Source organism: Nicotiana tomentosiformis, chromosome 4 (genome assembly GCF_000390325.3).
Source record: "Nicotiana tomentosiformis chromosome 4, ASM39032v3, whole genome shotgun sequence".
NCBI classification, from domain to species: domain Eukaryota; kingdom Viridiplantae; phylum Streptophyta; class Magnoliopsida; order Solanales; family Solanaceae; genus Nicotiana; species Nicotiana tomentosiformis.
This window is the reverse complement of record NC_090815.1, coordinates 23,670,983-23,685,829: the sequence shown is the minus strand read 5'-3', so window position 1 is coordinate 23,685,829 and position 14,847 is coordinate 23,670,983. Positions and strand designations below refer to the sequence as shown.

Below are 14,847 nucleotides of genomic sequence, written 5' to 3'. Positions count from 1 at the left end.
ACAAAAAATTTAAAAAAAAATTATACGCTTTATAAGAGTTCAGCTTTATAAGTGCTGAACAAAATCTGTAAGTAAAATACATAAAAAAATAAAGCATATTGATAGAGGAAAATATGGCAAGAATGATTATTTTACTATGGAAATGAAAATTCATAGGACAAGGATCGCTTGACAAAACTATTTACACTCGATAGCCGCAAAAATATATAAAATTTATATTTTTTTTGAATATCACATACAGAAATATATATATATATACAAAAAATATAAATATATATATATATATATATATATATATATATATATATATATATATAACTATTATTTTGAGATATACAGTATTATTTTCCTAAATTTCTAACTAAAATATTGATTATATTAAAATTTTAACGATGTATATATACAGAGAATATTATCAATATATCTGTCAACACCGACCATCTTTATGCTGTACAACCACTACAATTTGCTACTCCATTACTCAGACAAGGTGGGGATCACACCATCAACTAATCCAACTAAAGCCCAAAACTGTGGCCTATTTCAGTACGAACATATAATGTTTTTCCATAATTTAAAATTTTTTGTATAAAAGATTTGACATTATTCTTATTATATGTTCATGTACATCCCTTCTTGAATATCAAAACCAGTTCTAAAAAATGTAAAAGAAAATTTGAAAGATCTTTAAATCAACCACGATTACATTTATGGTCCATATTTTGTTCTTATGGTCTCAGAAGGGTGATCAAAGAAAGGTAGCTTACTTGTCTCGTGCATCGATGACGACTTATATAGTGGTCGGCCGTTCTATCAAAATATTTTCTTGGCCGAAGAGTCCCTTTTTTACTTATAAGAACACAATTCTTGGCTTTTGTTTTGAACATTAACACAAAGGAGCTCTCCAAGGAATGCCTTTCCTTTTGTGCAAATTCTTCTTTGGTTTCAAAGCTGCACTGCACCATGTTTGAATTACCTCTGAGGATTCAGTCAAGGAGATGCAAGATTCATTCTCATTTGTATAACAACTTTCCTTTGATGACAAATGATCAAATTTCGTAATTTGGGTGGAGCAGACAATCTTCCGTTCTTTGCATATATCTGCATCTATGGATACCTAAAATAGATTTTCATAAATTCAATCATTCACAACCAAATATTAAGGGACATTTGATCATAAAAAAATTATCTAGTGACGTTTTATGATATTTGGGCAAAATTGTAACTTTTTCGTTATACAAAATAATTTAGTGAATATGGTGCAATAAGGTAGAAGGGGAGCCTTGGAACAACAGTTGTCTCCGTGTGACATACGTGACGGGTTCGAGCCGTGTTATCAGCTACTGATGCTTGTATCAGGGTAGGCTACCTACATTACACTCTCTCTTAGGGTGCCGCCCTTTCCCGGATCTGCGTGAACGCATGATGGTTTGTGCACCGCCTCTTTCGTTTTAGTGCAATAACTTAAAAATTGTGTGATCATCCATGATATCGTCCCCAAAATTGACGAAAACCAAAACATTAAAAATAAGGTAAGTTAAGATAATTACTTTGCAAGCGATGGAGCAAAATCGATTTGGCAAATCTTGGAGGTGCCTTCCACAAGCTTCACAAGCTACGACACTGCCCTTTAGCTTTGAAGTTTTGCTATCCTTAGATTGAGGTCGTGGATTTAGGTGTATAGCTTTTTCACCATTAATTTTGTAAGTCTGCAAATCAATAATTTTAATATAGTTAGGTAATAATATATACCACTGTAATTAATGAAAGACATATAATTCCACCAAACAATGTATTTGAGTATCAAGTTTCATAAGGTACTAAATTACCGTATAAAATTCCGTACTAATTAATACTACATTGTTTGGTTACTTTTTTATTAATATCTACCTAAGTTATGAGAAAATTTTCTATATTGTTTTATGAGGAAAGACATAAAATAAGAATACAAATATTAAAATACATGGCTAAAACAAAGAGGCAAAAATGCCCTCACTATTCAGATTTATTTCTTAATTTTCATGAAAATATCCAATAAGAAATATTACCTACCCTACAATTTTCACATTACAAATCACCACATTACAATTGGTGTGTTATTATTTCATGCATAACTTACTTCGAACCGATGACCCCTAACAATATACATCAAACATAAAGTATTTATGTTTGGAATTTAAGTTATATACAATTACACTGTCAATAAACTTTTAACATGTGATAGCATTGTGTCAGTAAGTTAATATAATGTTCTATTATAGAGATTTACTTATAATTATCTTAAAATTTAAGTTATATTCACTGACAATATAAAAAATATTTAAACATCATCATATTACTAATTAGGTAATTTAAAATTAAAATTTACCAATATGGTAAAAAAATTCTTTAGTATATACTATAACTTATATCCATTACCCTATAAGACATTCAAGTAGAGAGGAGTTGTTCATGAGTATCATGACATTGGTAAAAGGAACGATATGCATCAATTGACTAATTCATTCAACAAAATTACAAATAAATTTAATTACCATTTACAAGATGAAGCAAATAAAAATTAACTGACCTGAATTGCAGAACAATTAAGATGTTTCTGAATCTCTTGGAGTCTGATAACATCATGATATACATATTTGCAGATTTGAAGCCATTCATGAAAGCAATGAACTGAAGAATTCACACAGTGCTTGCAAAAGCATAGATTACAATCAATACAAAACATATTCTTCTCATTTCTTCTAACTTCTTTGTGAACATCACAAGACTCAAAAAACTTGCTATTAAGCAAATTCTTGATCCACTCTGGTGTCCTCTTTTTCACTTGAATTTTACACCCCACCTTCACCAAAAAACGGAAACATTAATAAATACTCCTTAGAAATTCATACGTAGGAATTCAACTGAATCCATCATTTTTGATACGAAATATAAATATATATTAAAAATATCACAAAATATTATACTTTAAAGCCATAATTTCAAAAGTATATTAAGATAAATGATAAGACTTTAATCGCTGAACTTATTAAATTTAAGTTTTGAATATGAGAGAACGATTTAGAATCTAAAAATTATAAATAATACTATCAAATACAAATACATAAGAATATGAAATTAATTGATATGCTAACCATTGTTGTGATGTAAAAATGGATGAGTAATTGAATCAAACAAGAGAAGAAGGAGATTAGAGTAGTGAGAAAGAATATAAAATAGAAATGGAAAAATAGAGGTTTCTTTATACTATAAAAAGCTATACTTATTGTTGATAATTATGGGAAGGTGACCTAAGACGAGCGGGAAGGTGAAGCATTATGGGCCGTCAGATCTTTTATGTGGGGCCCATGTGAGGCGAGGCCTTCACTGTTGGATTTTCCCGCCAATTTCGGCACTTTGCTTTCGGCTGATATGGAGGCGGCGGCGTTGTCTTGTGGAAAATATGGGTCTTTCTACCTTTTTTTGATTTGGCTAATTATATGGAAATTTTGTATTCCAGACAGTTCAAAGAAAATTAAATTTTAGGGATTAAATATTTAGCAGATTTTTTAGTAAACTTATAAGTTGATAAAACTAGATTATTATTTCATCTAATTTATGTGATTTTTTTCCTTGCTTGCCTGTCCATCTATTTATATATTTAAAACTAATTGAACTTTAAATTTTACGCTTAGTGGGATAATTTATAGTTACATAAATTTTTATAATTTGTTTTACACGTTTCAATTTTTTTTTAAAACTCTATATCCAGTTAAACACTATCACATTGGGATAAAGGGACTAATATTTTATCAACACATTTGGTACGTAAAAACACATTTATAAATCAAAATCAACTAAACGTAACAAAGACATCGCATCTAGTTTTGTAAACAACTTGTAGACATAACAGTAATTTAAGCAAAAAATGTTTATCACCAGTTTTTGTCAAACACATTCAATGTTTATTATTTATTATTAGCTTAATTACTTTCATTTAAATACATTACGTATTTGTAAAATTAATTTTAAGCTTTCAACACTTAAAAGATATTTTTCAGCACTCGGTACTTATCACTTATCAGTTTAATCCCGTAAGCCAAAAAGTTTGTTGTTTAAGAAACTAAAGCATAAGAACGTTATGACAAATGCCAATTTTTGATTTAAAAAAACAATTTCGTAATATCTTAATATTTACCTTTTCATTATTTGAGTTTAATTTGTATGCACTTAACAAGTTGTGTTACACGACTTTACTGTTTTTTCTTGAAACAGAAAAGAATATTTCACTTGTAAACTTAATTGTAATTAGCTTAGTAATTAGCTGGTGAGTTGTAGATGGTATTATTGCACATGAGATGAAGTGATACTTAACTACTAGCCGGATTTAATAATATTCCCTCCGGTCTACTTTAATTGATATTTTGATCGTTTTCACACATATTAAGAAATTTACCCTTTAGCATTAATTAATAATAAAATTGATCAGATTAACCTTAATTTGTGAAGGTTTGTAAAATCAGAAAATGATGTAGGGAATTTTCTCTTTGTATTTTTTCATTCAGCTAAAGCTATATATATACAAGTATATCTGTGTAAAAATAAAAAAACAGAAATGAGATTCCTATACACTTATCTATTTGCTATTGGATATCTAATAACTAATTATTATTCTTTACAAGGTGTGTCACATGCCTCACACATGTGGGCTTATTCTAGAATCCAAAGTTGTTATACAATTGTATTTCTTGATTAATCTGGACGGTTAGGATTTAATTGATCAAATTTATGATCAACAGTTGAGATGAGTCCATGGCTTGAGTTCTTTTGTGCAAATATATTATTTTGATTCCTAGAGAATTCCGAAGCCTTTGTTCTTGTCGGAAACCCTAGAGACTTTACCTTTTCGTCTTCTTCATTGCGAGCTTCATCATTTAGCTGACTCAAATCGTATGGCAAATCATAAGGCTTCTTCTCTTCATCCCCTCTCAAGTTGGAGGGTGATGAAATTATCCCTAACTTGTGTAGAATAGAGTGGTGCGATGGCCGAGAAAGGGATTTAGTAAAAAGATCGGTAAGCTGAGATGAAGAAGGAATAAAGGAAAGGAAGGAACAAAGAAAGCCCCTTACTGCTTAAAAAATAGAGAGTAATCGTTCAGAGAAGAACAATACCCCTTAAAGCTTAGTGCTCAAGCTAGCCTAGCATACCATTGTCTTGAGGCCTGCTTTAAACCATAAAGAGATTTTCTGAGGAGACAAACATGATCAGGTGAAGGAGGTGTTAGACCAGCTGGGAACCTCATATAAACTTCCTCTTGGAGGTCCCCATGTAAAAGTGCATTACTAACATCTAATTGATAAATAGGCCAGTCCCTTTTAGTAGTTACTGCCAATAAACACCCGATGGTAGTCATTTTAACTATTGGAGAAAATGTCTCAGTGTAGTTGGTGCCTTCTCTTTGAATATTCCCCCGACAACCAGTCTAGCTTTCAATCTTTCTATGTTTTCATCGGATCCGTGCTTTACTTTGTATACCCATTTACAAGGTAAAGCTTTCTTTCTAACTGGTAGTAGAACTACATCCCAGGTGTTATTAGCTTCCAATGCCTCAATCTATGAAGACATGGCCTTCTTTCACCCTGGATGTGAAGATGCCTGTGAAAAACTGCTAGGTTCTGAAATTTCTGAAATTGACTGTAGAACATGCTGATTATCAGTAGATAGTGCTCCAAAGGAAAAGATATCAGGCTGACTAGGCTGGGCAAAACAAGCAGAAGTTACTTCACTGAGATATATATTGTTGCAGACATAATCTTTAAGATAACTAGGCTGGAAAGTAACTCTGGTAGATTTTCTAAGTGGTGAAAGTGAAGTACTAGGCATATTAGGAGATGGTGGAAAATGTGAGAAATGGAGTGTGGAAGGTAAGTGAGTGATGTGTGATGAAGGTGAGTGAGTAATGAAAGGTGAAAATAATTGAGTAGGTCTTGGCGAGGAAGGAGTTGTAGGATTAGGTGGTGCAGAAGGTGATGATATAGGAAATGAGTAGTCTGAGGGTGAAGAAATGGGAAAAATGGAATCATGAATGGTGTTGGTTGTAGCAAAGGGATATCTATCTTCATAGAAATGCACATCCCTGGATACAATGGCCTTCTTTGTATCCAATTCTAGCACTTTGTACCCTTTCTACCCCAAGGGATATCCTAGAAATGCACAGGCCTTTGCTCTAGGATCAAATTTGATTCTTCCATTGGATAGGGTAGAAACATAACAAAGGCATCCAAAGTTTCTGAGAAATTTATAAGAAGGTGACTGATGGAACAAAATAGAATAAGGTGTTTTCCCATGAAGAACCTTAGAGGGTAGCCTGTTAATTAAATAAGTGGCAGTTAATAAACATTCTCCCCAATAAAGAACAAGAACTTTAGATTGAAAGAGCAAGGCTCTAGCTATTTCTAAAAGATGCTTGTGTTTCCTTTCAACAACTCCATTTTGTTGAGGAGTTGATACACAAGAAGTTTGATGGAGTATCCCTTGAAAACTAAGGAAAGCTACCTCCTGGGAACCTTTTCCAAGCTCAAATGCATTATCCGTTCTCAAATTTTGAACTTTAACCCCAAGCTGCCGTTCAACCATAGTAAAAAAGTTCTTCAAAATCGAGAATGCATTACTCTTGGTACTTAGGAGAAATGTCCAAGTACCCCTGCTGTAATCATCTACCACGGTGAGAAAAAATTTAAAACCATTATAAGTAGGCACTTTGTAGGGCCCCCAAACATCAACATGAATTAATTCAAATACCCTTTTAGATTTGATTTGACTCAAAGGAAAAGGCAATCTAGTTTGCTTAGCTTTAGGGCAGACATCACAAAAACATTATGAATTAGGAGGAAAAGAGATAAAACTGAATTGTTTCATTGATGAAAAAGGCAAATGCCCTAATCTGTTGTGCCACAATGTTACATTTGCACTTGCAGAAAAAGGAAAAGAAACTGAAATAGACTTGACATCATTTGATTCAGAAACTGAAGCTACATTGTTTTGTGAACTATCCCTAACAGTATTAGGCTCCAACAGATATAGTTCTCCTTTTGCTTCACCAAAAACTTTAGGCCTCTTCATTAAAGGGGCCTGCAAAAGACATTGATTAGAGGTAAGTGTAATTATAGAGTGAAAGTGTATACAAAACCTATTGACTGATAAAAGATCATATCTAAAACTAGGCACATGGAGAACATTGTTTAAAATAAAATCAGGGGAAATAGAAACTCTTCCTGTATGAGTGACAATTAATCTAAAAGAATTAGGAAGGTTGATATATAGAGGAACAGGAAGAGGAGATAGAGATAAAAAAAATATTTAAATCAAAACACATATGTTGTGATGCCACTGAGTCAATGATCCAAGTAGTAGTGTTAAAGACTGAAAAACAAGATCCAGTATATTTGATAATAGTACCGCTATAGCTAGTGGTGTTCATGGTTCGGTTTGGGTCGGTTTTTCCCTAAAAAGAAACCAAACCAAGTAAGTCAGTTTTTTAAATATTGGAACCAAACCAAACCAATTAAGTCGGTTTTTTATCGATTCGGTTTTTGTCGTTTTTTCGGTTTTTTCGGTTATTTATCGGGTTTTTCTTAAATATGAGACATACACTACCAAACGCATATTTCGGCGACTATATTTTCAATGTAATGCTATCAAACCAATTGCTCTTTGAGAAGTCTATCATTTACCAAGATATATTGATGATAATTGACTCAAATAGTGATGAATAATTTAAGTACTCAGTTAAAAATTGATTATTTTTAACATGAAATAATTTCTTGTACTTAGAAAAAGAAAACTATCAATCAAACTAGAAGGCATAGAATTAGATTATGATAATAGCAAAGAACTAGACTAAAAATATAAATGACTAATATGTACCATAAAATTTTAGAAACTTTATATAAAAATATACATATATATAGGTATGATAATAAATTTAAATAGCTTCTTTTATAGTCGGTTTGGTTCGGTTTTTTCCGGTTATTTTTTTATTAAAACCAAAACCAAACCAAATTTGATTGGTTTTTAAAATTTAAAACCAAACCAAACCTAAAAAGTATTGATTTTTTTGGTCGGTTTGGTTTAGTTTTCGGTTTGGTTCGGTTTTTCAGGGTTTTATGAACACCCCTAGCTACAGCATTGGCATTGATCTCTGAACTAGTACTTGTTGTTTCTGTGACTTTAACCTATTTGATCAACTGAACCAAATGTGAGAATTGCTCCGTAGAGAGATGTTGGTTCAGACCTTCATTGTATCCACTGTTTGCATCATCTACATGTTCTCTTGTGAAACCCCTCATTGCTTCTAGCTTGAAACTGATTTCCTTTACCATTAGTGAACTCAAAATCCTCAGAAAAATCTATGATTATGTAACAATCATTGACTGAGTGTCCCACCTTTTTGCAGTAGGTGCATGAAGCATTAGGATTGAACTTGTTCTTCTTTCCTCTGAAAGTAGTGTTCCTTTGTGTTGAATTTGTTCCCTTCTTGATGTTGTTGTTGGGTTTTTGAAACTGTCCATAGTTCCTTGGTCCTTGCTTGTTATTGTTTCTCTGTTGATAAGTATTCTGACCAGTTAGGTTTGCTTGATTTCCTACCATGAAGGATGAGGATTCAGAGGATATGAGAGGATTAGCATAGATTTCCCTCTGATTCTCATCCTGCAACACAAGGAAATAAACATGATTGATATTGGGCAGAGGGTTCATCATCAAGATGTTTTCCTTTGCCTGTCCATAGATATCATTTAACCCCATGAGAAATTGGATGAGCCTTTCATCCTCCAGTGATTTTTTCAATTTATGTTTTCCCTCACACACACAAGTGCACAAACATTTAACATCATAATTAAGTGAGTCTAACTCATCCCACAAACGCTTGAGTTTTGTGAAATAACTTGCTATATCATTAGTGCCTTGAACTAATCCTGATAGTTCCTTACGCAGATGGTATATTTAGCACAATTTGACTGACCAAACATATGTTCAAGACTGGTCCAGAGATCCTTGGCAGATTTGGAGTAAATTACACTATCACCAATGTCCTTGGATAGTGAGTTTAATAACCATGAGGTAACCATATCATTACACCTACTCCATGGCTGAAAATCTTTGAAGGCGATGACAGGAGGAGGACATGATCCATTAATGAATCCTAAATTATTCTTTGCTGAAAGAGCTATGAGGACAGATCTCTTCCATCATTGAAAACCTCTCCCATTGAAGGCTGTGTTGACAAGAGCCATGCCTGGTCCATCCGAAGAGTAAAGAAAGTAGGGATGGTTTGGGTCGAACGTGACTGCATTTCCAGCTGCGGCCTGAATGACAGATGTATCAGAAGTTTCTGTATCCGGCACGATGAAGAGAAAGAGTCATAGAAGATTTAGATGATTCTATAGTGAATTGAGCTTCAATGCTCTGATACCATGAAGGTTTGTAAAATCAGAAAATGATGTAGGGAATTTTCTCTGTGTATTTTGTCATTCAGCTGAAGCTGTATATATACAAGTATATCTGTGTAAAAATAAAAAAACAGAAATGAGATTCCTATACACTTGTCTAATTGCTATTGGATATCTAATAACTAACTATTATTCTTTACAAGGTGTGTCACATGCCTCACACATATGGGCTTATTCTAGAATCCAAAGTTGTTATACAGTTGTATTTCTTGATTAATCTGGACGGCTGGGATTTAATTGATCAAACTTATGATCAACGGTTGAGATGAGTCCATGGCTTGAGTTCTTTTGTGCAAATATATTATTTTGATTCCTAGAGAATTTCGAAGCCTTTGTTCTTGTCGGAAACCCTAGAGACTTTACCTTTTCGTCTTATTCATTGTGAGCTTCATCATTTAGCTGACTCAAATTATATGGCAACTCATAGGGCTTCTTCTCTTCAATTTGTCCATTAGAAATATAATTAATAATCCTAGACTCTTTACTCCATCTTTGGAAAAAAGAAGTTAATTCCTTCTTTATATCGGAAAAATCAAATATTATAGACTACAAAAAAAAATATAAAAAATCAATTAAAGTGGATCAGAGAGAGTAGTTATTAGGCAAACTGATTAGCATTTCAATTAAACTAATTACTATTACGTTTTTAAGAGAAATACATGCTTCAAATGTCTCGTTTACTCAACTTACATTAATAGTTCTGGAAAAAAATATTTTAAAAATATTGGCGGATATTAGGGTAATAATATGATCAGAATAAATTTATGATTTTTTCCCCAAATCCAAATGAGAATGTTTGTAGCATGCTCAATTCTCGCCGTGCAAATAGAAAAATTCATTTGGTAGTGAATTTGAAAAAGAAATTAGAAATCCAGCGAAGCAAATCTTGGTAAATGATGATTTTACCCAAGTAAAAGGAGAACGATCCTTAGCAATTTTCATGATTAATATTTGGCATGATTTTCTTGATTGATTTTGATGGGAAGTTGGCCCATTTATCTTTCTATATAAGGTTTTTCTTCTTTTGCCTTTTCTTGTTAATTAAGGTGGGGAATCTTGGTTACAGAAAGGGCCGAAATTTTCATCAATTGCTTTTTCGAGTAACTATCGTTTTACGCCTTTAATGATTTCAAAAAATCGTTCATATGACACAAACTTATCTACTATGCTAAATAAAAACATATTGTTTTTGTCTATAATTTTACTCTGGTTGTTATTAAAATTATAGAGGTTTGAATGAGCAGTTGGATTTCGGTTCATGACTTCTATAAACGAGAAAATACTTGCAATAGATACTTATGCACTCAAAAATGAGGAATAACGTAATGATCAATGAAATACTTTGGAGAATTGAAAATAATTTCGAATAGGACATAATTTCGAATTGTTGTTGCATCCATGAATAGCAGTATATGCAAGTACTTTAATGGAGACAGTAAATTAGCAGCGGATACATACAATTATATTATTGAAGAATTAATCTAAATAGCTGTTAAATTATTTAAATTAAAAATAATTTATAATCTATCTATCTATCTATCTATCTATCTATCTATCTATCTATCTGTAACGATCCAATCGGTCGTTTTGAGCTTTAGCGCGTCGTTTGGTGGTTTGATGCCTTGTGTAATGACCCGACCGGTCATTTTGAGAGTTATATCCCCATTTCTCACATTTCTGCTTTTTTTTGTGTTCTTCAGCTATATTATGATATGTCGGGTTAATTGGTTCGGGTTCGGAGTGGTTTCAGAGTGAATTGAGACACTTAGTCTCTTATTTAGAACCTTAAGTTGGAAAAGTCAATCGGATGTTGACTTATGTGTAAACGATCTCGGATTTAAATTTTGATAGTTCTGTTAGCCCCGTTAGGTGATTTTGGACTTAGGAGCGCGTTCGGAATGTGATTTGGAGGTCCGTAGTGGAATTAGGCTTAAATTGGCGAAAGTTAAAAATTTGGCGATTTCGGTCGGCAATGAAATATTTGATATCGGGGTCGGAGTGGATTTCCGGAAGTTGGAGTAGGTTCGTGGTGTCATTTGTGACGTGTGTGTAAAATTTGAGGTCATTAGGACGTGGTTTGGTTGGTTTCGGCATCGGTTGTCGAATTTGGAAGTTTAGAAGTTCTTAGGTTTGAATCCGAGGGTAATTTAGTGTTTTGATGTTGTTTTGAGTGATTCGGAGGCTCGACTAAGTTCGTATGTTGATATATGACTTGTTGGTATGATTGGTTGAGGTCCCGAGGGGTTCGGGGTGATTTGGGATGCTCAACGGAAGGAAGTTTTGGACTTAGGCTTGGCAGAATTTTTTTTCCTGGTGTTCTGGTATTTTCGCACCTGCGGTGGGAGGCCCGCAGGTGCAGCCCCGCATAAGCACTTAGGAAGTCGCAGATGCCGGCAAGGCTGGGTTGGATTGGAATCGCAGATGCGGAAGAGAGGAGTTTGGCTGTTTCCGCATAAGCGGAGGGAAATGCGCAGGTGCGCGTCCGCAGGTGCGGGGCCATTACGTTAAGTGAGTTTCCACAAAAGCGGAGTTCCCAACCGCAGAAGCGGCTCCGCAAGTGCGGATATTGGACCGCAGATGCGATTTTGCTGGGCAGGAAGTATAAAAAGAGGACTTCGAGAATTTTTCTCATTTTCACCATTTGGAACACGAACTTTGGATCTTTTGGAAGGAAACTCGAGGGTTATCACTGAGGCAAGTTCCTTGAGCCTAATTATCCTTAACTATGGTGTTTTTTCGTTGATTTCTCACCTAATTAGTAGTTTTTTTTAAAGTGAAATTGGGGGTTAGGGCTTGGAATTTTGGAGAGTGTAATTTGAGGATTTGAGGGACCAAATGATGTCGTATTTTGATGAATTTTGTATGGTTAGACTCGTGAGTGAATGGGCTTTCGGGTTTTGTGACTTTTGTCGGATTTCGAGACGTGGGCCTGGAGGTCGGATTTGAGTCGATTTCGGGTTTTGAGTCTAATTTAATAGTTTTCTTGTAGAATTGATTCCTTTAGCATATGTTAATGGTATTGTACTATTTGTGGCTAGATTCGGGACGCTCGAAGGCCGATTCGAGAGGCAAGGGTATTGCGAAGTAGAGATTTTCTCGGATTGAGGTAAGTAACGGTTGTAAATCTAGTCCTCAGGGTATGAAACCCCTGATTTTTGTGTCATGTGACTATTTGGAGGTGACACACATGCTAGGTGATGGGCATGTGGTCGTGCACCATTGGGGATTTGTGACTTGGTCCGCCCCGTAGCAACTGTAAAGTTGAACAACTTGTTGTAGCTATATGCTCTTTATGTGCTTTAGAAAGATTTACTGTAAATCATGCTAGATACCATGTTTAGGCCTTATGTCAGTATTGTTTGGACCCTTAGAGGTCGTTTCTTGCTGTCCTCTCACTGCTTTAGTTGATATCCCGTACTCAGTCATGTTCATGCATTCTTACATCATAGCTCAGTCTATGTTATTCTACTTGTTGCATCATGTTAATTTTGTTTGGGCTGATTTCTTTGATTTCTGAGAGCCCGAGAGACTGGAGATGTTTATGACTGAGTGAGGCTGAGGGCCTGTTTGTGAGGTATTGTACCTTAGCACGTGAGTTGTCCGTGCGGATTCTGATATGATATTATAGCACGTGAGTTGTCCGTGCAGTACGCGAGTTATCCGTGCAGATTATAGCGCTTGGGCTGTAAGAACCCTTTCGGAGTCTGAACACCCCCAGTGAGCGTAAGTACCTACTGAGTGCGAGTGCCGAGTGACGAGTGCCGAGTGTTGAGCGATTGTGAGGCATGAGTGATTGTGATGCTTGAGTGACTGTTTATGGTTACGGTAGCGGCTTTTGATATTCCTGTAGCTGATCATTAGAGTTAGCAAGGTAGTTGCCCGGCAATCACAACCTTGTTTTCTTCTTCTTTATCTTCCCATTAGTTGTATTTTGGATTTTTCCCAGACCGTGTTAGTCTTGTTATTGTCGGACCAGTTTTTAGTAGTTGCTCATGACTCAGTGACACCCCAATGTTTGGAGCTTTTCATTCCGCATTTCTATTTTTGAGTTCAATCCTTGTTTCTTTTATGAAATTCTGCTATACAAGACGCCTTTTGGCATATCTTTGAATGAATCATTGTAGTATTGTGGGAGTCGGCTGGCCTAGTACCATCGATAGGCGCCATCACAACAAGTTTGAGTTTAGGGTCGTGACATGTTGGTATCAGAGCCTAGGTTACATAGGTCTCACGAGTCATGACCGGGTTTAGTAGAGTCTTGCGGATCGGTATGGAGACGTCTGTACTTATCTTCGAGAGGCTGCAGAACCTTTAGGAAATCTCACATTCTTGAAATCTTGTCGTGCGAATCTGTTGATTCTGGTAACTAAACTTCTGTTGTTTCATTCTCTCACAGATGGTGAGGACTCGTACTACCCGTCAGGATGGATAGCCACCAGTACCACCAGCCGGGACCGTGGGAGGCCGAGGTCGCGGTAGAGGCCGTGGTAGGGGCAGAGGTGCAGCCCGCACAACAGCTGGGGCAGTACCTGCAGACCCACCAGTTGCCCCAGATCAGGATCAGATTCCAGTTATTGATGCACCAACTCAAGCACCACCTGTGCCTATTGTGATTCCAGGCCTCCAGGAGGCCCTAGCTCAGATTCTGGCAGTGTGTATCGGCCTTGCTCAGGCGGTCTCTATCTCGACGGCTGCAACCACTTCTCAGGCCGGGGGAGGCACTCAGACTCCAGCCGCTCGCACACCCGAGCAGGTTGTTCAGGGACTCCAGACACCGGGGGCACCACCAGCCCAGCCGGTTACAGATGTTCAGGACTATGTGGTTCCTGCTATGCCTGAGGATGATCAGTGTAGGTTGGAGAGGTTTGGGAGATTCCAGCCTCCACCTTTCAGTGACACACAGAGAGAGGATGCCCAGGACCTCTTGGACAGGTGTTAAAGGATATTCTGTACAACTGGTATTCTGGAGACTTGTGGGTCTCATTCACTACTTTTCAGTTTTCTGGGGCTGCACTCAGATGGTGGGAGACTTACGAGAGGCGTAGGCCTATTGGCGCAGCACCCCTTACTTGGCAGCAGTTCTCTGTGGTCTTTTTGGAGAAGTTCGTGCCTCAGTCCTGCAGAGAGGAGCTACGCATACAGTTTGAGCAGCTTCGTTAGGGTGATATGTCTGTGACGTAGTATGAGATGCGATTCTCGGAGCTAGCCCGTCATGCTATCTGGTTGATTCCCACAGACAGGGAGAGGATCATGAGGTTTATAGATGGTCTCACTTTTCAGCTACGGTTGCTTATGGCCAGAGAGAGGGTGTCTGGTGCTACTTTTGATGAGGTTGTCGACATTGCTCGGTAGATTGAG

The 14,847-nt window shown here is 35.9% G+C and overlaps 1 protein-coding gene across 1 annotated transcript; it reads right to left on the bottom strand.

Annotated features, from left to right (window-relative positions):
• Positions 1-562: 562 nt before the first annotated feature.
• Positions 563-3,289, bottom strand: LOC104118990 (protein RGF1 INDUCIBLE TRANSCRIPTION FACTOR 1). Its single transcript, XM_009630376.4, has 4 exons — positions 3,135-3,289; positions 2,570-2,842; positions 1,551-1,709; positions 563-1,117 (listed from the first exon to the last, which is right to left on the bottom strand). Exons 1-4 carry the CDS (start codon positions 3,135-3,137, stop codon positions 887-889), a joined length of 666 nt encoding a protein of 221 aa, XP_009628671.1. The 5' UTR covers positions 3,138-3,289; the 3' UTR covers positions 563-886.
• Positions 3,290-14,847: the final 11,558 nt, after the last annotated feature.

Coding starts and splice junctions, on each gene's coding strand:
- LOC104118990 (XM_009630376.4), bottom strand. Junction 1,710..2,569: donor TTAATTGTTCTGCAATTCAG/GTCAGTTAATTT, acceptor ATTGATTTGCAG/ACTTACAAAATTAATGGTGA. Junction 1,118..1,550: donor TTTGCTCCATCGCTTGCAAA/GTAATTATCTTA, acceptor AATCTATTTTAG/GTATCCATAGATGCAGATAT.